Genomic DNA, 26829 nt, shown 5'->3' on the forward strand with positions numbered 1-26829 from the left:
TAATCTTGCAGACTATGCTACTGCTTTTTTTATATATATATATATATATAGCGCTTTTATCCAAAGCGGCGAAGCGCTTTACAATTTGTTCCTCACATTTGACCCATTCACTCACACATTCACACACCGACGGCGGAGGCGACCATGCAAGGTGCCACAACCTGCTCATCGGGAGCAATTTGGGGTTAAGTGTCTTGCTCAAGGACACATCGACACGCTGCCCGGGAGGAGCGGGAATCGAACCGGGGAACATCCGGATTGCCAGACGACCGGTCTACCTGCCGAGCCACAGTCGGTCGCCCCTGACCACCGGGTCGCTCCGCCTGATGTTAGCTGTGCAGCCTCCTGCGCCGCCACTACTTTTCACACCGGTCAACGACAACTGTTTTATTTGAATACATTTCCATCGCTGTTGTCCATGGCACCAGGTAGCGTCAACATTTTAGGCAACCAACTTGTGTTCAGCGTTTCTCTGATTGGCCACGACGCCCATGTGACCGCGGCAGCGCGAGAGAGCGGCAGTGCGGAAATAGGCTGCATTCTATTGCCATGCTCTGCGACAAACTCTAACCTTAACCAACTCCGAAACAATGCCTAAACTTAACCCTAACCTTAACCAACTCCGAAACAATGCCTAAACTTAACCATAACCTTAACCAACTCCGAAACAATGCCTAAACTTAACCGGCGAAAGAATGCATGTTAAAAAAAAATAATAATAAATAAATTGAAGGGATTCGAACTTGTCACCAACGCACCGCAGGATCCACAGCAAGGCAGCGAACAAATTGAGCTAACCGTCGATGTTAAAAGAGGGGGGATTACGGCTGTATAATGCTGCAGCAGAGCTCCGCGGGAGAGCTCCGCTCTGCCGCTGCCGCATCGCAGCGGGGGCGTGGCTAGGCGCAAGCTGGTTGCCTAAAATGATTAAGCCACCAGGTAGCCTGTTACACCTTCTGCCCACAAGAGGGCAATATTACCTACTGCTCTAGAATAATGTAACCCGTAAAAAAGCACAATTCAAAGTGTGTACAAAAAGGAACTGGCAGCTAGTTGGTGCTGGTTCAGATGCACGTTCCTGACACGTCCTGACCAATCACAAAACAGGGCAGTGACTGCGACTGAATGACAATTTTGTCTTTAGTGGTTGACGTCCAATCGATTGGTGTCAATTCATAAATCACATTTGAGATTAAAAACTAAACCAAATAAATGTTGTGCCCCCTGATAATTTAACCCTCCTGTTATCTGTGGGGTCAATTTGACCCCATTCAATGTTTAACATATCTAAATTGCTTATTTATTAGCTTATTATTTAATGACTTTTCCTAATTTACTGAGGACAGATAGGTAAACATAAAACACGATGATATGTTTTTCAATGTCCCGTAGAGACACGCATTTGTGTTCCTTGGGGTCAATTTGACCCCAGGCTGTTTTAACATGACATAAAACATATAAAAATGTCAACATTTTACACATATTTATTTTGATTGTTTAGGATGATATTGAGGTGACTATTACATGCAAATGTATAATCTTAAAAAACCTCCCTCTGCTTTAGGGCCCTAATCTAACATACCAGACCTGCAGTGAGAGAAGCACTCATAGTTCACATGGGGGACGGGAGACCTAGGATGGCTTAGAGTAGACGACAGAGTACAGCAACTTGCAATGGGCCTGGTCTTCAAGATACACTATACGACCGGGGTGCCCATGTACATGTCAAAATACTTCCCAAAGGTCAGTGAATACCACAACCACTACACCAGAGGAAGCTCAACAAATCATGTTAAACCCAGATTCGGCTCAAACAAGGGACTAAACACGTTTCGCAATTATGCCACAACAAGGTGGAACGCCCTACCCAAAGCTGTAAAGGAATGTGAATCCCTGCCCACATTCAAAACCGCTCTTAAAGAGCACCTACGGGAGGCTGCAATTCGAAACTGGCCACCGTAAATGCCCAAAACCCCCACCACCTCCTAATAGACAGTCTCCTCCCCACCGCATGTATATATTCCCTCCCCGCCGTATGTATATTTCCCTCCCACCCACCCACCCCCTCCTAATGTACAGTCCCCTCCCCATCATATGTATATACTCTGTCAGGATCTAGGGGTAACAGTACTGTATATTTGAATACCGTTTATGTCACAAATGTATCAGTACTAAATACCTATATGTCCCTATGCCATAAATGTCATGTATGTTGTGTATGTCATAAATGTCTATATGAAATGAAAATGGGGGACCCTGATGGAAACAAGACAAACGTCTTTCTCAGGTCTGCATCCCCTTAACAATTGTATGTATTGAGCCGTACTGTATTGTACCCATTCTGCAATCTGTTAAATAAAGTTTTCATTCATTCATTCATTCATTCATTCATTCATTCATTCATTCATTCATTCATTCATTCATTCAGACTTCCCACAAGAACTCTGATACTTCCTGTGAAATGGGGAGGGGGATGTGTGCATAATACCTACATTGCTAGAACTCATGATATTTCCAGCAACATGGTGACAGGGCCGGGGGGGGGGGGGGGGACTTCCAGTTCCTGTAAGCAGTGGCGGCTGGTGAATTCTTCTCCGGGGGGGGGGGGGGGGGGGGGGGCGCTATACCAAACATTTTGCAAACATGTACCGAGGCACGCATTGGCGAAACCACACACTGAGTAGCCTACTGTGCACGTCAGAGCTTCGGCGAAACCACAAGGTACGAATATTTAAGTAGGTAGAGTACAACTATCACCATTGCCATCAATCAATATATGATCACAGTCAATGCAGCCATGTCTCCAATAGCGCCTACACAAACACGCACGCCCAGGTCTCTCTCTCTCTCTCTCTCTCTCTCTCTCTCTCTCTCTCTCGCTCTCTCTCTCTCTCCCACGCCCGTATTCAGATACGTCCAATAATAATCACAGATGTATATCTTGTCATTTTAAACAAGTTACCATTATATTGTCCCGGGTGATTATGCCCGCCCGCGGCGAAATTAATTAGTATCCCCCTCTATCTCTCTCTTTCTCTCTCTCTCTCTCACACACACACACACACAGCATGACGTGGAATCCGAGCTATCGTTACAAGACTTACATAGACTTACCATCACAAGAGTTGATATTCAGCTGTCCACCACAAGCCATAATCCACTTTTTTTTTTAAATCCACTCAAAAAGAAACTCCAGTAACAGTCCATACCATGGGTAGCTAGCTGGTAGCTGCATCCAGCTAGCCATATAGCTTCTTGTTAGCCACCACAAGTACCACCAGCTAGAAAACGACAGAGTATATCCTTCTTCTGTTTGTTGATTGTTTCTGAATTGAGGAGATATCAGGCTGATGAGGTCGAAACTCTTTCACTCCAGTGTTCATCTCTCAAAAGGTATTGTTTTGAGGGATTTACCTGCATTCGAGGTTGTAATGTCCTGCCTTCATGATCCATGGTAGCTACTAGTAAGCTAGCAAACTCTCCGGACTGGGGGAGTGACAACACAGCAGGAAGGACCCTGATTGCTTGGAGCGCTAGTAAAACGCGCTCCGATTACATCATATTACATCATATTTGAACGCACTGATAGGCGAAATGTATTTGCTTGACTTATTTAATTGGCTGCGATGATACAGCGATGATACCAGTGGACGCCCACTGTGTGCACGCTATGTCTCGCCCAGCTTTAGAGATACTCTATATCATATCAGACAGTGACGTCATGTGAATCACAACACAATGATTTATATTTGATATATTAACGTTATTGTGCATTTGAAACACAAACATACTTAAAATGAGTAAATATTATTCATTTTAAACATGTTTATTTTATTTTTAGGGGTCTAAAATAAAAATAAAAATAAAATATTTTCTTCTTCTCCTGCTCTCTTTACCAGGGGGGGGGGGGGGGGGGCGGCGCCCCAGCGCCCCCTATGGGCGGGCCGCCACTGCCTGTAAGGATATTGACACAGCATGGGAAGGGGATGTGCATAATACCTACATTTAGTACTCTGATATTTCCAGTAACATGTGGACATATGGTTCCCGCGAGGACATTGTAGTAGTTTACGCAACACTAGGGAGGAGCAAACATGTAAACGCTTGCATAGCAGTTTTCATATAATAGCACCACTTCTCTTGATGCTCTGTGTGGTTTCCTCTTCATGTTCTCTCTCTCAATTGAAAATGACCGAGAAGGAAAAGGTGTTCTGTAAGTGACGTTTTTGTCACAGCTCTCTGACGGTGAAAGTGACTCAGAAGAGAATGTGTCTGAGACCCTGATTATGAGGCGTCCTCCTCTGGTGAGAACGAGAGCCTTAGTGCAGATGCTCCTGTTGTCTCTCGACCACAAGCACGACACGCTACTTTACCATGGAAACGTTCTTTTTAGCTCTTTTTATTTAATTAATTAATTCTAGTGCTGTCAGGCGATACAAAAAAATGTATCTAATAATTACAGGATTTGCGATTAATTAATCCAATTAATCGCATTTTAATCACATTATTAACCCTTTTAGGCCTGATATTCTATATTCTATAATCATATTTCAAATTGCATGTGTCCGGATGGCAGAATTCAGTACTGTATCTACAAAACCTTCTGTTTAATCATCTTCCCTTTGTTCATTTGCTTAGATTTTTCAGGTCTGGTCAATTTTAGCATGGTGTTATTCACAGTCAAAGATAGAATTTTTTTTATTGATGTTCTCATTTGGTTCATTACAATTTACTCAAGCCTAGTAACAGACACAGTATTTCTGACACTGGGAATACAGTCCCTGAGATCCATAGATGTCCCTAGAATCAGATACCAAGAACATGCAAATGGTCCATATTAAAAAAAGTCTGTAAATGTGTATTCTACGTTCTTATGGAATGAATGAGATAAAAAAAATAAAAATTTAAATAGATTTTATTTTTTTTAAAGACATTTTGAGTTCATTTCCATAACGCGCTAATTTGCTGTGTAATTAATTCATCTAATTAACGCGATAAACTGACAGCCCTAATTAATTCATTTAATTTTAGCTACTGTTTATATTGTACATAGTCCTGTATATTGTGTATTGTATATTGTGTCCTATATGTCACTTTGTGTTGTATATTGTCTAGATCTTTTTTTTATATCCACCGTGGGAATGGGGGAACTAAATACAAATGTTCTGTATGTCTTGCACAAATGGAAAACTGACAATATAAAGTTGATTTAGACTTTTACAAAAATGGAACGTTATCATGGTCCCGCTCCCGACTTGAACAGCAGGGTAGAGGCTTAGTGCTGCTAATGTCATATAAATGCTTCCCGGCCCCCCATCAGATACATGTCCAAGACATAAAGCCACTAGGGGTGTTTGGGGACAGTTGGAAGGAGTTGGATGGGACCCCCGACCCACCTGCAAGCCTACATTGTGTTGCTCATTTTGCCGGAGTGTACAAATCAAAAGGAGAAGCAACAGCAAGCCTTTGGGAACGCTGACGCTGGAAGGGCAATATTTCCAGCCACTAGGGTTGGGTGCCGTTCACATTTGAAGGATAACAGGAGAGTTAACACTTTCACTGCCACACACGAGAATACTCAGGTTTATTAATACATGGTTGAAAGCCACTCACGAGATTTCTCTGATATTTTTTTTTTTAGCGATCTGAAATCATATTGCATCACGCAAGCCTACCCAAGTATACACGAGCGGCGCCGGCGATCATATGTGGAAAAAAGCGCCCCCTATCGTCTCCCAGATGACATAAGGGATTTTGGAATGGACTCAATGAAAATGGATGGGGAAAGAAATCCGGTACTCCACATTTTCCAGTCCACTGATGCAGCCGGAGTACCAGCGTTCATTCAGGGGGCTCTGAGCCCCGCGGAATCATGTACTGCACTGTACACACGTTGGATCAATAAAAGTCGTGGACTCTATCGTTCTATCGTTCATTTCTCATCATTTCTTTTTTTATATAACGGACTACAATGGGATAAAAAAGCGGAGAACTTAGAACATAGAATCATTAAATAAACGTTATAAGGTCTCACCCAGTGAAATACTGAAGCCTTTTTCATTGAATTGATAGGGTCCGCCCCCTGTTGTACGGCACCACATGCATTACACACCAGCTCTAGCCCACGAGCGTTGTGCCAGGAACAGAGCGTGAATGGGTTGTTGGTGCCAATCTGCACGCCAGGGAGGACATACTTGTCCGTTTTTGCAGTCACGTCCCGCTCCGTGTCATTTAAAGAACATCGACCTGTTACTGTGACGTCCTTAATGTCGGTACATTTAACAACACCCCTTGACTGTCAGGTGTGTCAGTGGATTATTGATTATTGACTATTCTCTGTATTTGTCTGACCACTATAGTCCCTGCGATTCCTTCCCCGGCTGATCGTACAGCTGAACCCCGCGGTCGTCGTGGGCAAACCAACCAGAAGAGCCCGTTTCTCTGTTTCCCTGACGATAAAGCGATCAATCAACCAGCTTGGTTATTATTGATCTGTGTGTGTGTGTGTGTGTGTGTTTGTGTGTGTGCGTGTGTGTGTGTGTGCGTGTGCGTGTGTGTGTGTGTGCGTGTGCGTGTGCATGTGTGTGTGTGTGCGTGTGCGTGTGTGTGGACCACTTGTCAGCCGTCTGTGAGGATGCCGGCTCAGATATGCTGATTGATTGGAGCAGGCAGAGCCACTCTATAGGCAGGGAAGCAGAGGGATGACTGTTGGTCAGTCGCTGCACTGTAAAAAGAAACTGTTAAAGAGCTAAAGAGATTGGTTTTATCGGGTATCACAGTGGCTAAAAAGCTGATAGCATCACGATGGTTCCAACCGGAAAAAATTTGCCGAAAGGTCTGGATTATTACATATCTCGATGTGATTTATCAAGAAATATCTACAGCAAGAATTTTGTGTCTCAATGAATCCAAAATGACATTGTGGTTAGAAGTGGTGGAGAAAATAAAAGCTAGCATATAATGGTAATGTCTGGTTAGGAGCGAGGGAAAATGGATGGATTATCCAATGGGGGGTCCGGGAGGAGGGGGGTACGAGCTGGAGCATATGTGTGTAGGTTTTTAGATAACAGGTATTAAGGGTATATCCTATATATGACAATTAACTAAAATGTGATTTCATTGGATGTGCACTGTCAACTAATGCTTGTGTATCTTATCGTGTGTTGTCATGTTTGTTTATGTGTTTGTTTAAAAAATAATAAAAAAATAAAATACAAAAAACTAAAAGAAACTGTTAAAAAACTGTAAATGTCTGGCGGCAACGGTTGTCAAATACTTACTGTCAAATTACAGTAAAATACCCAAATTAAAATCAAATTAAAAAGCAATTCATTTAAAGAATTCTTATTTTTATTTGAGCTGTTTTTACATTATAATTCAATGTTAAAATTCAAGACAATTAACTCATTCAGCGCCAGGGGTCGCTGTTTACCTTACCCGTTGAAATGCCATCGCCTTTTAACATGGGGATACATGGCTGTGTTTGCAGGCCTAAAGCTATATTATATATTATAGCTATGGATCTAATAATATGGTCGATTGTCATTAAGTTTCTTCCGGTCAAGATGCAAAAAACAGATAATTTCCCCATCCATACATTCCCGTTTTATACCATTGTGAATATTAGTGTAGTTTCACGGCGATCTGGTGTCATTTGCAAAATGCTCTGTAATGGCCGGCAACGTGTATTCTAGTAAAAACGTTATAGTTTCTTCCCTGGACTAGCTACTGTTCTCAAATCAAATTTAGATGATCAGTATTATGTTTCATCATGGATGCATGAAAAGGGGGGGGGGGGGGGGGGGCGCCCCTCCGTGCTTTGATCGCAACCAACGGAACACACCACACACACACACACCACACACACACGCCCCGATCAGCATGAAGGATTTTTTGGATCAACACAATATAGTCCTTACCTTGACCAGGATCTGTCCCGAAAGGAATATTCCAATTATCTGATCGCCATTCTAAGTACTGATGTCGATCAAGGTGCCAACGTAATCCAGCACTGAACATGATCCGGGGGGGCCCGACCCTCGTCGATGCATGCGTTATAAGCGCTTGGCTTGCCCGGCTAGTTAGACCCCGCCCGCAGGCCGGACCACACACCAAGCCACATAGTTTCAAATGGAGTGCAATAGCGGTCGCAAGGCGGCAGGCGGCGGTATTGGACCTTTGCGATATCAGACCCATCCCCAGTGATAACACACAGCTGCCTGCATGTTTATGAATGGAAATATCGAATAAAAGAAATAACGATCCAATAACGTATATACGTGGTTGGCATTCAACGATTGGCGGGCTAACACGTATTAAATCGTTGTTGGCGGCCATTGAGTTAAGCAATGGAATAATCCTGCATTTTACAACCTTTATTTAATGGTTAATATTTTGATCAAAGGTAATTTACTGTATTTTTATGGCATTTACACTTAAAGCATAAAAACAAAAGTAATCTGTAAAATAATACAGTGAATTTCCCGGGAACCATAATTTTTTTACAGTGTGGGTACTAAACATCCCCAGCGGCTGACACCTCTGACCTCTGACCTCTGACCTCAGTTCAGTCCAGGAGGTTTCTGAACGGCCAACACAGTATAACTGTAGAGCGGTTGACCGGCGTGATGATCTCATCAGGTGCAATATGCAAATGGATGGAATAAAATCTGGAAACACGACACTCAAACTAATTGAGCGGTGCAATAAAAGGTAAGTTATTACTGTGTGCGCTGATTAAGTGTTTCCCCGCAGCGGGTCTGGGGGTTCCAAACGTTTTTTGCATCCTGTATACTGCAGTTCTGCTCCTCTCCTTTCCTTCTCTCTCCTATCCTCTCCTATCCTCTCCTTTCTTTCTTTCTTTCTTTCTTTCTTTCTTTCTTTCTTTCTTTCTTTCTTTCTTTCTTTCTTTCTTTCTTTCTTTCTTTCTTTCTTTCTTTCTTTCTTTCTTTCTTTCTTTCTTTCTTTCTTTCTTTCTCTCTCTCCTCTCCTCTCCTTCTATCTCCTCTCCTCTCCTTCTCTGCTTTCCTCTCCTTCTCTCTGCTCTCCTCTCCTTTCCTTCTCTTTCCTATCCTCTCCTTTCCTTCTCTCTCCTCTCCTTCTCTCTCCTCTCCTTCTCTCTCCTATCCTCTCCTTCTATCTCCTCTCCTCTCCTTCTCTCTGCTCTCCTTCTCTCTCCTCTCCTCTCCTTCTCTCTCCTCTCCTTCTCTCTCCTCTCCTTCTATCTCCTCTCCTCTCCTTCTCTCTGCTCTCCTCTCCTTCTCTCTCCTCTCCTTCTCTCTCCTCTCCTTCTATCTCCTCTCCTCTCCTTCTCTCTGCTCTCCTCTCCTTCTATCTCCTCTCCTTCTCTCTGCTCTCCTCTCCTTCTCTCTGCTCTCCTCTCCTTCTCTTTGCTCTCCTCTCCTTTCCTTCTCTCTCCTCTCCTTCTCTTTGCTCTCCTCTCCTTTCCTTCTCTCTCCTCTCCTTCTCTCTGCTCTCCTCTCCTTTCCTTCTCTCTCCTCTCCTTTTCTCTCCTCTCCTCTTCTTCTCTATCCTCTCCTTTTATCTCCCCTCCTTCTCTCTCCTCTCCTTGTCTCTCCTCCCCTTTACTTCTCTCTCCTCTCCTTGTCTCTCCTCCCCTTTCCTTCGTTCTCCTTTCCTTCTCTCTCCTATCCTTCTCTCTCCTTCTCTCCTCTCCTCTTGTCCTTGTCTCTCCTCTCCTATCCCTTCCTTCTCTCTCCTCTCCTTTCCTTCTCTCTCCTCTCCTCTCTCCTCTCATTCTCTCTCCTATCCTCTCTCCTTCTCTCCTCTCCTCTTTTCCTTGTCTCTCTTCTCCTTTCTTTCTCTCTCCTCTCCTTCTCTCTCCTCTCCTTCTCTCCTCTCCTTGTCTCTCCTCTCCTTCTCTCCTCTCTTTGTCTCTCCTCTCCTTCTCTCCTCTCCTCTCCTCTCCTTCTCTCTCCTCACCTTCTCTCTCGTCTCCTTCTCTCATCTCCTCTCCTTGTCTCTCCTCTCCTTTACTTCTCTATCCTCTACTTGTCTCTCCTCCACCTTATCTTCTCTCTCATCTCTCTTCATGTGGCATCGTCAGGTGGCTGCCGTGGGGTAGGCCTATTATGATGGAGATTAAGAGACATATCCTCTTATAATGATGAGACATATCCTCTTATAATGTGTACTTGTTCTGTTGTATTTTTGTATGTGTCCTTTATTTATTTTTTGTTGTGTGTTATGTGTTCTGATTCTGTATTACGTTGCACAAAATGTGGGACCCTCTCGAAAAAACGAGATACTGTATCTCAATGTGGTTTTCCCAATAAAGAATTTCAATATATCATTGTCCGGCAGCGTGGCTACATGAGTAAAGCAAGGCCGTTGTCCAGCAGGGGGCACTCTGTTACGGTGATAGGGACACCGTACGGCTGCGAGTGCCGTCCTTCGGATGAGACGCTAAACCGAGGCCCTGACTGAATTCGGTCGTTAAAGATTCGGTCGTTCCCCGACGTTCCTGGTCAAATTACCAATCAGGTTTGTGACATCAAGGCCACCTAATCATCCTTTCCCCTTAATTGGCTGATATCAATCCCCGTCTCCTGAGCCGTTCAGCCATTGTGTGTAGTGTGATGTGTGCCTGGTGCCAGTGTAATGGCAGCCATTGAGCCTGCGCGTAGCCCAAGGTTAGGTGCTACCAGTGGTGGTGAAGGAGGCCATTTCCACCCTACATTGTGGGGAGCGCTTTGAGTGTCTAGAAAAGCGCTATATAAATGTAATGAATTATATTATTATTATCTCCTTCTCTCTCCTCCCCTTCTCTCTCCTCCCCTTCTCTCTCCTCCCCTTCTCTCTCCTCTCCTTCTCTCCCGTCTCCTTCTCTCCCCTCTCCTTCTCTCCCCTCTCCTTCTCTCCCCTCTCCTTCTCTCTCCTCTCCTTCTCTCCCCTCTCCTTCTCTCTCCTTCTCTCCTCTCTCCTTCTCTCCCCTCTCCTTCTCTCCTCTCTCCTTCTCTCCCCTCTCCTTCTCTCTCCTCTCCTTCTCTCCCGTCTCCTTCTCTCCTCTCTCCTTCTCTCCTCTCTCCTTCTCTCTCCTCTCCTTCTCTCCCCTCTCCTTCTCTCCCCTCTCCTTCTCTCTCCTCTCCTTCTCTCCCCTCTCCTTCTCTCCTCTCTCCTTCTCTCCTCTCTCCTTCTCTCCCCTCTCCTTCTCTCCTCTCTCCTTCTCTCCCCTCTCCTTCTCTCTCCTCTCCTTCTCTCCCGTCTCCTTCTCTTCTCTCTCCTTCTCTCCTCTCTCCTTCTCTCCACTCCCCTTCTCTCCCCTCTCCTTCTCTCTCATCTCCTTCTCTCCACTCCCCTTCTCTCCCCTCTCCTTCTCTCCTCTCGCCTTCTCTCTCATCTGATTCTCTCTCCTCCTCTTCTCTCTCCTCTCCTTCTCTCCTCTCCCCTTCTCTCTCCTCTCATTCTCTCTCCTCTCCTTCTCTCCCCTCTCTTTCTCTCTCCTCTCCCCTATTTTTCCATTCCTTTTTAGCTGCAAGCTACCTCCTTATACTACATCATTATTGGTAAGCTACCTCCTTATACTACATCATTATTGGTAAGCTACCTCCTTATACTACATCATTATTGGTAAGCTACCTCCTTATACTACATCATCATTGGTAAGCTACCTCCTTATACTACATCATTATTGGTAAGCTACCTCCTTATACTACATCATTATTGGTAAGCTACCTCCTTATACTACATCATTATTGCTAAGCTACCTCCTTATACTACATCATCATTGGTAAGCTACCTCCTTATACTACATCATTATTGGTAAGCTACCTCCTTATACTACATCATTATTGGTAAGCTACCTCCTTATACTACATCATTATTGGTAAGCTACCTCCTTATACTACATCATTATTCAAATGGAATGTTGGAACCTATGGCACCCTTTCTAGTGACTGGCTGGTCCTTAACACTTTCCGTGCCGGCCGTGTTTTCCTTTTTACCCCCCTTGAATGCCGCCACCCACTTCAATGATAGCGCTCTCATATTTGTGAACGCATAATCTATGTCTTAAATTATGGCCATGTCTAATCTGGCCGTCGCTTATCAATGACTTGTTTGCAGTCAACATTGTCGAAAGGGATTGTTTTTTAATCGGTTAATTTCCGTTTTATAGCATTTTGAAAATCGCTAGTTTTTTGAAAGTTTCAGGAAAATATAAAGATTCCGTGATAAACAGCCTTTACTGGAATATTCTGGAATACACAAGAAACGTTGTAATTTTTCGGCCTATTTATGAATCGTTTTCAAATAAACGCTAGATTATCGATAGTATATGTGTACTTATGCACGCTAGAGAAGCGAGCTGAAAAATCTAATCTCTCATTTCCTGATCGCACACACACACACACACACACACACACACACACACACACACACACACACACACACACACACACACACACACACACACACACACACACACACACACACACACACACATACACACATAGGGAAAACACTGATATCTCTGTGAAAACAGCTCTGATTATCCCAAGACTGGTCAAATAGATTCCTTACCTCAGATCAGATGTTCTCCAAAAAGATTGTTCCAATTCCTGATCGCCATTCCAAATATCGATCGCGTTTATTGATCCAACGCTGCGTACTGGAAATGTGTATTCCACGCTCTTCTGATGGGCCACAATGAGTCCGATGGGCTCGGATTACTTGCCTGAGAGGTAAAATGTGGATTCTGGATTTTTATTTTCTCATCAATTTTCATTGAGTCCATTCCAAAAGGGTGCATTACCATCCGGGAGACGATAGGGGGTGGTATTTTCCCAATGGAGCTCAGAGAGAGTTTGCAGCACTGACGTGATACTAGATTGATGAAATATGAATTCAAATCGCTAATAAAAAAAAATACGCTCTATGGCGTCATTGGCAATAAACGGTCGGCATGAACAAACGACATATAGCGTCGTTGGCAATGAAAGTGTTAAGGTCCCCTGAGGTCGTGTTGCGACTCCCACCTCGTCACAACTCGTCAAGCCTAATCAGAAACAGCTGGGCGCACTCTGAGACAGAGACACCTGTCGCATAAGAAGCCTGACGCGCCGTCACTCAGTGCTTGATCGTACTGATCACTTGTGGTTAGTCAAACCTAAAGTATGTTCAAGCCTTAGCATATATCCCTCTCGTGTTGAAATCTCTGTTATTTTGTTTCCCCAGTGTTTTGTTCTTTTGTTTCCCCTAACCGGCGTTTTTCTTCTCCTCTCTCCATCGAGGATTCGCACCCCCTCCACGGAAATCACTGTGTCGCTCCCCGCTCGCTCTCTCTCTCTCCCCCACTCGCATCTCTGGACTTCTCCCCCCTCTCCTCATCCCCGGATAACCCCCCCCCCCCCCCCCCCCCCCCCCTGCTAGACTGGTTAGTACACGCAAACAAACAACAGCCCTGCGCATATATACATATTACACCACATTCGTTTTGCACGCTAGACACACGCACCCATATACACATACAGTAGATTGTCTTACACACACCGCATTCACATTTTTCATCATAACAGGTTGCTCTGAACAGGGTAAATAATGCATTATTCTACGATGCCCCTCTAGCTCATGGAATGAACTCCAACAGTCCTTAAAAGCTTGAGATTCTCCCCTCTGTTGCAGAGTTTAAAACCTCATTTACAGTCACGTTGAGTGTACATACAGAGAGATAAGCCAAAAAAGGCATATTATAAAATCACGCAGAATATAAAATCATAACAATAAGACAAGTAAGGATAACAAATCAATTCAGATTTTATATTCTGTGTGAATTTATATGCCTTTTTTCTTGGCTTATCTCTGTATGTAAACTCGACGTGACTGTAAATGAGGGAAACCTCAGTTGCCTTTTTGAGTTTAAATAAAGGTTTGAAATGAAACGTGCAACGGCGCGGTGGCAGCTGTTGAGGATTCAGGCTCGTTCCTCTCTCTCTCTTCTCCTCTACATTCCTCTACCTTCTCTCTCTGCTCACACTATCGGCTACATTATTGATGAGCCAAACTGTCTCGGACAGACACTGCACTTACAAGGAAACCACAGAGGGTATGACCCCACACACACACACACACACACACACACACACACACACACACACACACACACACACACACACACACACACACACACACACACACACACACACACACACACACACACACACACACACACACACACACACACACACACACACACACACACACACACACACACACACACACACACACACACACACACACACACACACACACACACACACACACACACACACACACACACACACACACACACACACACACACACACACACACACACACACACACACACACACACACACACACACACACACACACACACACACACACACACACACACACACACACACACACACACACACACACACACACACACACACACACACACACACACACACACACACACACACACACACACACACACACACACACACACACACACACACACACACACACACACACACACACACACACACACACACACACACACACACACACACACACACACACACACACACACACACACACACACACACACACACACACACACACACACACACACACACACACACACACACACACACACACACACACACACACACACACACACACACACACACACACACACACACACACACACACACACACACACACACACACACACACACACACACACACACACACACACACACACACACACACACACACACACACACACACACACACACACACACACACACACACACACACACACACACACACACACACACACACACACACACACACACACACACACACACACACACACACACACACACACACACACACACACACACACACACACACACACACACACACACACACACACACACACACACACACACACACACACACACACACACACACACACACACACACACACACACACACACACACACACACACACACACACACACACACACACACACACACACACACACACACACACACACACACACACACACACACACACACACACACACACACACACACACACACACACACACACACACACACACACACACACACACACACACACACACACACACACACACACACACACACACACACACACACACACACACACACACACACACACACACACACTCGCACACCTGCGGTACAAACCAAAACATTGTGATCTATCCTGAACCCCTGATGCGTTTCTAAGTAATAGCGTTGCATCGACAGCGTCACGTTTACAGTGCGCGACACAGGGCAGCAGCACCAGTCTTGCTCAAATGTGAATCGCGATTTTTCTCTCTAACAATTGAGATCACGATTCTCTCACACGGTTCTTATTTTTTCAATAAAATCATTTATTGCACTCTTTCTTAAACAGACAACACATAACATATATCAAAGTGCTTGATTTAAACGTAAACATAACATGTGAAAGTGCTCGACTTAAACTTAAAAGTCTCTTGTAACATAACTCAAGTCAGAATCGTCATCATTTAAAAAAGTTAAGTAAAAAAAAAAAATTGTTTATCTTTTTTTAATAAAAGAAATTGTCATCATTTAGAAATTAGATTGCATAGGTCTATGAATCGAGATCGCGATTCTTTTTCGATTAATCGTGCAGCGCTGGTGCGACACCTCTCTGACCCCTTGTGTGCTGCAGCCTGAGACAAGGCCTCATCGCTGACCTCATCGCTGACCTCATCGCTGACCTCATCGCTGACACCAACATAGATGCTGAGGGAGACACAAGGCCTCACCGCTGACCTCATCGCTGACCTCACCGCTCACCTCATCGCTGACCTCATCGCTGACACCAACATAGCTGCTGAGGGAGACACAAGGCCTCAGCTGATTGCAATGGGCCTGGTCTACAAGATACACTACACGACCAAGGTACCCATGTACATGTCGAAATACTTCCCAAAGGTCAGTGAATTCCACGACCACGACCACCAGAGGGAGCTCCACAAATCATGTCCAACCCAGATTCGGCTCAAACAAGGGACTCAACACACGTTTCGCAATTATGCCACAACAATGTGGAACGCCCTACCCACAGCCGTAAAGGAATGGGAATCCCACCTTCAAAACCGCTCTCAAAGAGCACCTACGGGAGGCTGCAATTCGAAACTGGCCCCCTGTAAATGTCCAAATACCCCCCCAGCCCCCACCCACCGACCCAACCCCCTCCTAATGTACAGTTTCTTCCCCCTCGAATGTATATCTTTTCCTTGGTCTGATGTGCTCACGCAAGTAAGGCCCCCCCCCCCCCCCCAGACAGCAAGGCCCCAGGCCCCTGTAACTCGCAGCCCTGCCACATGGAATGCTGGGAGGCACGTGGACTGGAGTAGTAGTCACTGCCTTTGAAGGTACTACCCCCCCCCACCCCGTGATACCACATTGATTCTCTGGCTCTAATGACGCGGCAGGTCCAGAGAGAAGGCGCTCAGCCTCCCGCTCCCGTCCTCCTGTCATTATCACGCCGGCACATCTTGACATGAAAGGTCGAATGACAGAGACGCCTGGAGACGCTACACCTTGGTGAAACTTTCACCGCTGGAGGCAGAACTCTCACAGGTTGAGGCGCAACGGCATCGTAACATAATGACACAATACCGCTGGTTTGTTTTACCGCTACATAGTAAAAGAGAATGAGGGGCGTGTATGACGGCGAGGAAGCAATAACCATTTGGAGAAGGAAAGAGCCAACAAGACAGGGACAGAGACAGAGAATGACAATGAAAAATACTCATACCGACTAGATACTACCGACATAACCATACCTACGTACTAGGGCTGGGCGATATGGCCAAAAGCGTTATCGCGATAAAATAATACAATTATTTTCATATCACTCGATATCGATATAATTATCGTCGATATAATTTCTGTCAAGTTTAATTAACTTCTTATGCCCGGCGCCGTTCTTCTACGCAGTAAAAACACGGCCCAGTGCATAGATTATTATATTCCACCAGGGGGCAACCTACCGCCACTGGATCATATGCATTATAAGAATGGAACTAACACAGTTAGCCAGAGCAAGCGGTGTATCCCCGACAATGTACTAACTATCACCCTAAAATACTCCGTTCCGCCCCAATACATTGCAACGACGTCCACCGCATACCCCACACTACTCTAACCGTTACCTCAGAATTCACGCCACACACCCACTCCGCACGTAAACTATAAAATAGTGCCGTGCAAGCTAGTTATCCTAGCCAGCCTGGTTTACTACTAGAGTCCTACCTCTCTACCCAGAGGTGCACTGCGGGTCTCCTTCGCTGTCGGCCATCTCCTTCACTGATTGGTTGTTAGTGCGTGTGCTGATATCCAAGCTTGGGAAATCGATATATCGAAACTTTGCGACCACGTTTCATGTTTATTTCGAGGAAATAATTTATCGCGATAGTTATCGTTATCGTTTTATCGCCCCAGCCCTACTACGTACTGTGCCCATAAGCCATAGCATAACCAACATAACCATACCTACTGTGCCCATAAGCCCTAGCATAACCAACATAACCATACCTACTGTGCCCATAAGCCCTAGCATAACCAACATAACCATACCTACTGTGCCCATAAGCCCTAGCATAACCAACATAACCATACCTACTGTGCCCATAAGCCCTAGCATAACCAACATAACCATACCTACTGTGCCCATAAGCCCTAGCATAACCAACATAACCATACCTACTGTGCCCATAAGCCCTAGCAACGACAGATATGTTTTACCCACTCACTGCGCCTTATTGGGGACCGAGTGACAGCTAGAGTCTAATGGAGGTGAATAATTTACTGAACAGGCGCTGCTGGTCGGGGGGGGGGGGGGGGGGGGGGGGCAGGACAGCAGGAATGGAGCAGGGCTGGTATTTGAGGGGAACCACTGAAGGTTTTTGGAAACGTACATTATTTAGGGATGCTACAACACGTCAGGGATGAGTTAGATGTTCTATGTTCTCCGCCTCCTCAGTGGTGCCCGGGGGCAGGGCAGCCTTGGAAGATACAATAACAAAAGCAGTACAGAGAATCTGTTGAGGGCTGATTCAGCCGAGTGTAGCACCTTGTGTTCACGGTGCTGCATTTTACATAGCAACAGCTCTTGGGAGTCATTCATTCTACTGTCTCCATGACAGTATTTATATATTTGTATATTATATACTGTAACTGTATAACTGTAACACTGTATCTTATAAGTTTATCCTGCTCAAAGCACTTCACCGTTTTAATATTGTGTGTATTGAGCCGTACTGTATTGTAGCCATTCTCCAATCTGTTAAATAAAGTTTTCATTCATTCATTACACTACTGCGCGTACACAATCATACGTGTAAAACCGACAAGATTGCAGCAGAGTAGATTTTCGAGTGATGACAGACTGTCACAGACTGATTGAATGACAGGTGAAACAACTAATTGTATTCACCTCCCGTCTCCCGCCCTTCCCACTCGCCACGAACCACTGAGCTACTGTGATACAGTGCTTGCGCAGTCAGTCGATTTGAGCTAGTAGTCGGACTTTGCTAGCACAGAATGTCTCACTCGCAGAAAAGAAAAATATCAGATTTCTTTTCGAAACGTCCCGCCGGTCCCAGTGACAGTCCCACTAAATCTGATAAACGTCAGAGAGAGACAGAGACGACAGGCTCAGCCTCAGCATCAGGTATTGAAGAGTTAACTGAGTCTGTTTCCCTATACCCCCCCTCGGGCGCCAGGGGCTTCCACTGAGGGGTGATGCAAATAGGGATGGGGTGTTATGGCAGCTCATGATGGAAAGAGTGCGCACAGAGTCTGATCCCGAGTTGAAGAATTGGCTACAAAAAAGAGACAACTGGATGTCCAACAACATCCAAAACTAAATCTTACAGCTGTTTGCCCATGATATTCAGCGACAAATTAGAGGCAAAGCATCCAAAAGCCCATTCTTGAGCGCTGACGGAACCACTGATGTCACTCACTGGAAAAGAACAATTCTCGTGTAATATACAGTTCGCCGATGACAACTTGGAAGCACAGAACTTTTTTTTAATAAATGAAAATGTATGGTTGAAACATGCAAACGTTCAAACGCACACACACTAATAAGCATTGGAGGCTTTTAACCAGGGCCGGACTGGGGAAATCATTCAGGCCAGGAAATATAGTGCAAAATATAGCCCCAGTCAGGCCACTTTTTTATTTGTACCCTTCAAATGCCAGTGTTTGTGATGGCATCACAAATTATTGTTAAAAAAACAGGCTAGCATATGTATGATTAGCAACAACACAGATTTTTATGGATTTTCAGTTTTTTTGTAATTGATAAATACAATATTTTATTCAACTTCAGCCCTGATCATAACACCACATATTCATTTTATAATTCTAACCCTTTAAATGCCAGTGTGTGTGATGGCATATATTTGCAATATATCAAATGCAAAATAGATTTTTCTGGGGGGGATTATTACAGGCTAGCATGTGTCAATGATTAGCAGTTTTTTGTAATCACTTTGTGTGTGTGTGAGAGCAAGAGAGAGAGAGAGATAGTTCTCCAACTTGTGTGAGTTGCAGTGATCTCCTGGTTGTTCCCCACCTAGGTTATCTAACTATTGCGCCGCCGCAACCAGAAACACTGGCCTGGCCTGCTTCTAAGTTCAGTGGCCTGACTGCAAAAAAAAGAAAAATTGATAATTTTTTTCATCTGGCGACCCCCCCGCGGAGGCTCAAAGGCCGCACCCCCTACCGATTTAAAGTTCCAACGTGCCTGACTGTCTCTGTGTGTTCCTTAAAGCTTGAGATTCTCCCCTCTGTTGCAGAGTTTAAAACCTTGATCTCCAACCTTTGTCAATCGAGTTGTACGCGTTTTAACTAGGGATGTCCGATATTATCGGCCTACCGATATTGGTATTAAAATGTAATATCGGAAATGATCTGTATCGGTTTAAAAAAAATCGATTTTTTTTCTTTTTTTTTTTACATTTGTTTAACCTTTATTTACCCAGGCAAGCAAGTAAGAACAAATTCTTATTTTATTTATTGTGAAAAGTATGCATAATGTTGTGTTTTAGGGGGGGGGGGGGTCGGTTGATATCGGTATCGGAAATTAAGAGTTGGACAATATTGGTATATCGGATATCGGTAAAAAAGTCAATATCGAACATCCCTAGTTTTAATTGATTTGTTATCCTTACTTGTCTTATTGTTGTGATTTTATATGCCGTGCGATTTTAATATGGCTTTTTTCTCTCTGCTCATGTAAACTCGACGTGACTGTAAATGACGGAAACCTCAGTTGCCTTTTCGGAGTTTAAGTTTAAATAAAGGTTTGAAATGAAAAAAAAAATGTAACGTGTTTGTGTGCCTTGTTGTAGTACCTCGCCTCCTCCAACAGGGGCCCTCCTGGATGGTGTAGGAGACGTCGGTGAACTCCAGGTCCACGGCGGAGCGTTTGGGCAGGTGGGAGAAGCGCTGGGCCTCGGTGATGTGGTTCTGAACCTTCTTTAGGTGGTTCAGCAGTGAGCCGTCCTGCTGGGGGGGGGGCTGCCCCCCTCCCCCGTTGCATATAGGGGTCTCCTCCATGGGAATACTCACAGCCTCAGGCTCCGGCGTCTTATCGGCCATACCAACCCTGTGATGGGGGCAGACAAAACAAAGAGGACGATGAAAGGTAGAGGTGGGAGGATGAGGAGGGAGGATGAAGAGGGACTTTTTTTTTCTTTTTTTTTTTATGCCACTGTCACCTACCCGCGACCCCAGTTTGGGTCACGACCCCGTAGTTTGAGAACCGCTGCTCTAAGAACCCTTGTCAAATAGACACACACACATACACACACACACACACACGCGCACAATCATGCACGCATACATGCACACGTTCACACATATGTGCCCTCGCACAGTCACACACATTTAGAATCTTTATTTATGTCCACAATAAAGACAATGTTTAAAGGACACAAATATTATCAGTGCACTTGTACATTGTGGGTTATTCTGATACATTCGTGCCCAAATTGACAATGGCAACCAGAGTTACACACACACACACACACGCACGCACGCACGCACGCACACACACACACACACACACACACACACACACACACACACACACACACACACACACACACACACACACACACACACACACACACACACACACACACACACACACACACACACACACACACACACACACACACACACACACACACACACACACACACACACACACACACACACACACACACACACACACACACACACACACACACACACACACACACACACACACACACACACACACACACACACACACACACACACACACACACACACACACACACACACACACACACACACACACACACACACACACACACACACACACACACACACACACACACACACACACACACACACATAGGATGATGAACCAGACAATCAACACACAGCTCATGGGTACAGATAGCAGCGTCTTCTCCAAATTGCGCGGCTGCCAATAATTGCTGACACTGAGCAATATCTTGCTAACTGTTTGGCTCTTCTCTTCGGAAGACCGGCCATCTGAAGGCCTCCAACACCCAACTTATGAACATGACCCAGGCTTCCAAATATGAAGACTAAAAGTTTACAGTTGTAGCCGAGTTGTGATATGGTATGCTCTAACAGTTGTGATACTTTAACATTAAAGGCTTCCTAGTCTAGACTGTGGTCAAACGTGCAGCCAACTTCTAGGATGAGAACCTCTCTGTTATTCTCATCAACAACAACAACATCGGGGGTGTTTGCTGAAATATCAGAGAACAGAGAATTGTCCCTACACACACACACACACACACACACACACACACACACACACACACACACACACACACACACACACACACACACACACACACACACACACACACACACACACACACACACACACACACACACACACACACACACACACACACACACACACACACCTGTTGATGATGACAGATACAGACAGGTAAATGTCAGATGGGTCTTTCAACACCAACACTTAACAGGTCTCGTACAGGATGTCCTCTACGTCCCTCACCTCTCGGAGACATTGATTATAAGTAGCTGCATCAGAGCCGGCCCTAGACTTTCTGGAGCCAAAACGTCATAATTCGGGGGCCCTTACATTTCACCTTGAATCATACCGCCGCACCGGAGGACTGCAGCCATTCGTTTGAAAAATTCAGTTTGACACGATCGTCGTTTCGAGGGGCCAACGGACTTTCCTACAACCCATTGAAAAACTAAGATTAACTTGATTATATCATTTCACTAAGGACGCACTGATGCTGGTATCGGATATCGGTCAGATACCAGGCTAAAATATAATATCGGTATCAGAGAATTTCCACAACTAAAATCCGATACCAATGTGTGAGAGAGGCGGGGCCTTACTGAGGGAGGCGGGGCCCTACTGAGGGAGGCGGGCCCTAGTGAGGGAGGTGGGGTCCTACTGAGGGAGGCGGGGCCCTACTGAGGGAGGCGGGGTCCTACTGATGGAGGCGGGGTCCTACATTTACATTTAGTCATTTAGCTGACGCTTTTATCCAAAGCGACTTACATGTTCTGTACGACAAGTCATCAGGAACAACTCTATCAGCTGAGTAACAATGTTCATCAAAGTGTTGAGTGCTACAGTGTAGGTTAGTTTATTAGGACAAGTGCATGACAGTAAGGTTAGTTAGGGTTCGATTTTTTATTATTATTATTTTTTTCAGATAATGGTTGAAGAAGTGCGTCTTTAGTCGACGGCGAAAGATTGGACGGGATTCGGCTGTCCTAACTAGTTCATTCCACCATTGTGGGGCAAGGACTGAGAATAGGCGACTTCTCTTTGATGACCCTCCCGGAGCTTGGATAGGAGTAGGTCTGAGGCGGCCAGAAGATGCAGAGCGTAGGGGTCTTGAGGGTGTGTAGTTAGAGACCATTGACCGGAGGTAGGCGGGAGCGGTTCCCTTCGCCGCACGGTATGCCAGGTCGAGGGCCTTGAAGCGGATTCGTGCAGCAATGGGGAGCCAGTGCAGGTCCCTGAGAAGTGGGGTGACATGGGCCGACTTCGGTAGGTTTGAGATCAGGCGGGCCGCTGCGTTCTGAATGAGGCAGGCGGGGCCCTACTGAGGGAGGCGGGGCCCTACTGAGGGAGGCGGGGCCCTACTGAGGGAGGCGGGGCCCCAAGGGGCAGAGTGACGGCCCTGAGCTGCGCAATAGTAGGTCTGACTCACAGTGGAGCCACGGACGCCAGACGCTCTAAATAACGGTGCCTTTGGCAGCTAATCACCATGTGGCTCCACATGAGCAGACGACTCGGCACGGCACCGACACGCATCAGTGAAACACGGGCACGACCTGCTCTCTGAGCAGGGTGGGTTCAAGAGTCAAGATTCAAGAGATTTATTCGTCAGTCGTCACATACAGTACTACATACACGAGACCAGGGGTGTCATTTTGGTATGGCAAGGTATGGCACTCGCCATACCTTGGCAAAAAAAAAAGTAAAGAAATAAATAAAATGTATTACAATTTTTTATGTTGATTTTGAATTTGAATGTCAACATTATGAATGAAGCTTCGAACTATTCGGTACAGCCCTAGCATGTTTTGATATTGTCAATTATCTCACTTTTACTAGGTGACTTTTACTGTGACTAAATATGCCCAAAAAAAAAGGAAAATGGACATAGGGACGTTTTTTAATCAAAGGGCAGCAGAGACAAGTGATACAGGGACACAGGTAAGGTCTGGCTTAGTGATTATAACAGTGCAGTTCAGCATTCAGTAACCCATACTTTTTGTGAATGTGTTTTTGATACTACATTCTGTTGAACACACACCTCAAAACCGTGCCTAAGGAAAATTGGCTCAATTGCAAGAAAAATAATAGACAGTTATGATATTACATTCTGCATAATTCGTATGCAAAATATTGTGGTTCCCTGCTTTAGTCTGTTGACACATTTCTATACTAAAAATGCTTGTGTAGTCCTGTGTCATACCTAAATGTCATATAACTGAATTGTATAGAAACAACTCACCAAAAGTGACTATTGCACAACTGATTTGACAAAAAAAATCCACCAAGGGGGGGAAACCCCCCCTTCACCCCCGCCCCTCCCCCCCCTTCACCATCCCCCTCCCCCCCTGGTCGCCATACCTTGCCTTTTCCTGAAATGACGCCACGAGACATGTAGTGAAATGAAGGCGGCCATGCCCGCCTTGATGAGTGCAAAAAAAACAAATAATAAGAATAAAATAGAATAGATAATAAAATAGACATGATAAAAAGTACTAAGATAAAATACAATACAATGATTTGATTAAAGGTAATGAGTCCTATATACACTACTATACATTGTTACTCAGCTGATAGAGTTGTACCCTTCCTTCCTGCTTCCTGTCTTGTTGTACAAAACTTGTAAATCGCTTTGGATTAAAAAAAAGCATCAGCTAAATGACAAAATGTTAATGTAAATGTACTATACAATATACAGTTATACTATACCAACTATACTATACAAAAACATACAGTTATGTTTTTTAAAGTGACCATTTTGTGTTTAAAGTGACCTGTAGTGTGTGTTTGTGTGTGAGAGAGTGCAGGATGTGTGGTGTGTGTGTGTGTGTGTGTGTGCGTGCGTACGTACGCGCGCGCGCGCGTGTGTGTGTGTGTGTGTGTGTGTGTGTGCGTGCGTACGTGTGTGTGTGTGTGTGTGTGTGTGTGCGTGCGTGCGTGTGTTCATGTGTGTGTGTGTGTGTGTTCATGTGTGTAGGACAGGGTTGTGGAACGACATCTGATGGGATTGTGGTTGTAATCTGATTACCAAAAACGAATCGGTAACTGAAATCCATTGCAGGTACTGAAGCAAACACACAAATCACGTTACGGATACTTGTGAGGAGAGAAAGAGAACCTGCTGCTGGATTCACTTCTTTGATTATTTATGTCCCGGTTTGAAGGGAATGAACGTGTCTCGATGGTGGGATGGTAGATACAAACACCGCTTCACACCCCGAGAGGGAACCTGCAGGAGTGGATGTGTAACACACGTAATCTGCTCTGTTTCTTTTTCTGTGTAATTATTAATGTGTAAATAACTGTAACTGGTAACAATAATCCCCATAATTACCCCCCTACTCAGTAATGATATTAAAACATTGCCTACAAAATATACAGAATGTGACATTTTATTTATTTTGATCCACTTTTTTCTCCTTATTTTCAATTTTTCTCCCATCCCAATTTCGTATTTGCCAATTCTCCCCTCCCCTGTCTTGAACGTTGCTAGACTATGCCCCCCACTGGTCGGTTGTAGTGAGGATAGAAGCCTTGCATCACGTGTCCCCTCCGATACACGAGGAGGCAGCCTGTCACATCTTTTCACCTGCCAGCGCGGACTCTCAGTGGCGAGGAGTAACGCATAGGGAGGCTCACGCTGCCCCCGCTACTTCCTGTTTCTGCTGTGCAGGCGTCACCCAAGCGACCAGTAGGAGTCGCTGTTCACAACGTCCAATCCCCACCCATCGACTTCCACCGGCTGGCTCTGCGAAATGAGCCAGTACGGGCCGCGTCAATTTTTTTACCAACAAACTTGCATTTTTTCACGATCTGATTGGCCACTGACGTTTCTGGTCATGTGACATCTGCGTCAATCGCGTGACATCTGTTTCTGCGCCTTTTTCCGCCTCTAACAGCCTGCAAACTACCTAACGCCTAGTTTATCACTGGTTAAGCTTAGGCGACTCTTTCGAAGTTGGTTAAGGTTAGAGTTTGGAATCAGGGCTGGTGTTCTATCGCCCTGCTCTAAGACAAACTCTAACCTTAACCAACTTCGAAAGAGCGCCTAAGCTTAACCAGTGATAGAAACAGGCGTCACACGATTGGCGCAGATGTCACATGACCAGAAACGTCAGTGGCCAATCAGATCGCGGAAAAATGCACGTTTGTTGGTAAAAGACTACACACGTACGGGCCGGCCCAAGTCGAAGGCAATGCTGAGACTGGGATTCAATACCGGAGTCTCTTGCATTGATGAAGAGCGCAATCTCCGCTACGCCACCCAGCCGCCTTTTCAGAATGTGACATTTAACACTTTCACTGCCGCAATACCAAATGGTTAACCCTTTCACTGTGACAATACAGAAGGTTAACCCTTTCACTGCCACACGACAAAGGGTTAGCCCTTTCACTACCACACTACAGAAGGTTACTATCACGTCTGTAGTGTGATAGTAAAGGGTTAACCTTCTGTAGTGTGGTAGTGAAAGGGTTAAACAGAAAATGTATTCCATTTCACAGACTGTCATTTGAGTATGTTTGTCTTTAGTATCCATAATCAAAATGCCTTTTCCCCTTTAACCCTTTCACTACCACACTATAGAAGGTTAACCTTTCACTACCACACTATAGAAGGTTAACCCTTTCATTACCACACTACAGAAGGTTAACCTTTCACTACCACACTATAGATGGTTAACCCTTTCACCACCACACTACAGAAGGTTAACCCTTTCACTACCACACTACATAAGGTTAACCCTTTCATTACCACACTACAGAAGGTTAACCCTTTCACTACCACACTATAGAAGGTTAACCCTTTCATTACCACACTACAGAAGGTTAACTCTTTCACTACCACACCATATAAGGTTAACCCTTTCATTACCACACTACAGAAGGTTAACTCTTTCACTACCACACCATAGAAGGTTAACCCTTTCACTACCACACTACAGAATGTTAACCCTTTCACT

The 26829-nt window shown here is 45.0% G+C and overlaps 1 protein-coding gene across 1 annotated transcript in view; it reads right to left on the bottom strand.

Moving 5' to 3' along the window:
* Nucleotides 1–26829, bottom strand: part of abcg4b (ATP-binding cassette, sub-family G (WHITE), member 4b) — a 103774-nt gene that overhangs the window by 45129 nt on the left and 31816 nt on the right. Inside the window, 1 exon segment of the mRNA XM_084330662.1 lies at nt 20421–20674. Within this exon segment, the coding sequence (XP_084186788.1) occupies nt 20421–20667 (247 nt within the window). The 5' untranslated portion in view covers nt 20668–20674.

This window comes from Notolepis coatsorum, assembly GCF_963971535.1.
Source record: "Notolepis coatsorum genome assembly, chromosome: 1".
Lineage (NCBI taxonomy): Eukaryota > Metazoa > Chordata > Actinopteri > Aulopiformes > Paralepididae > Notolepis > Notolepis coatsorum.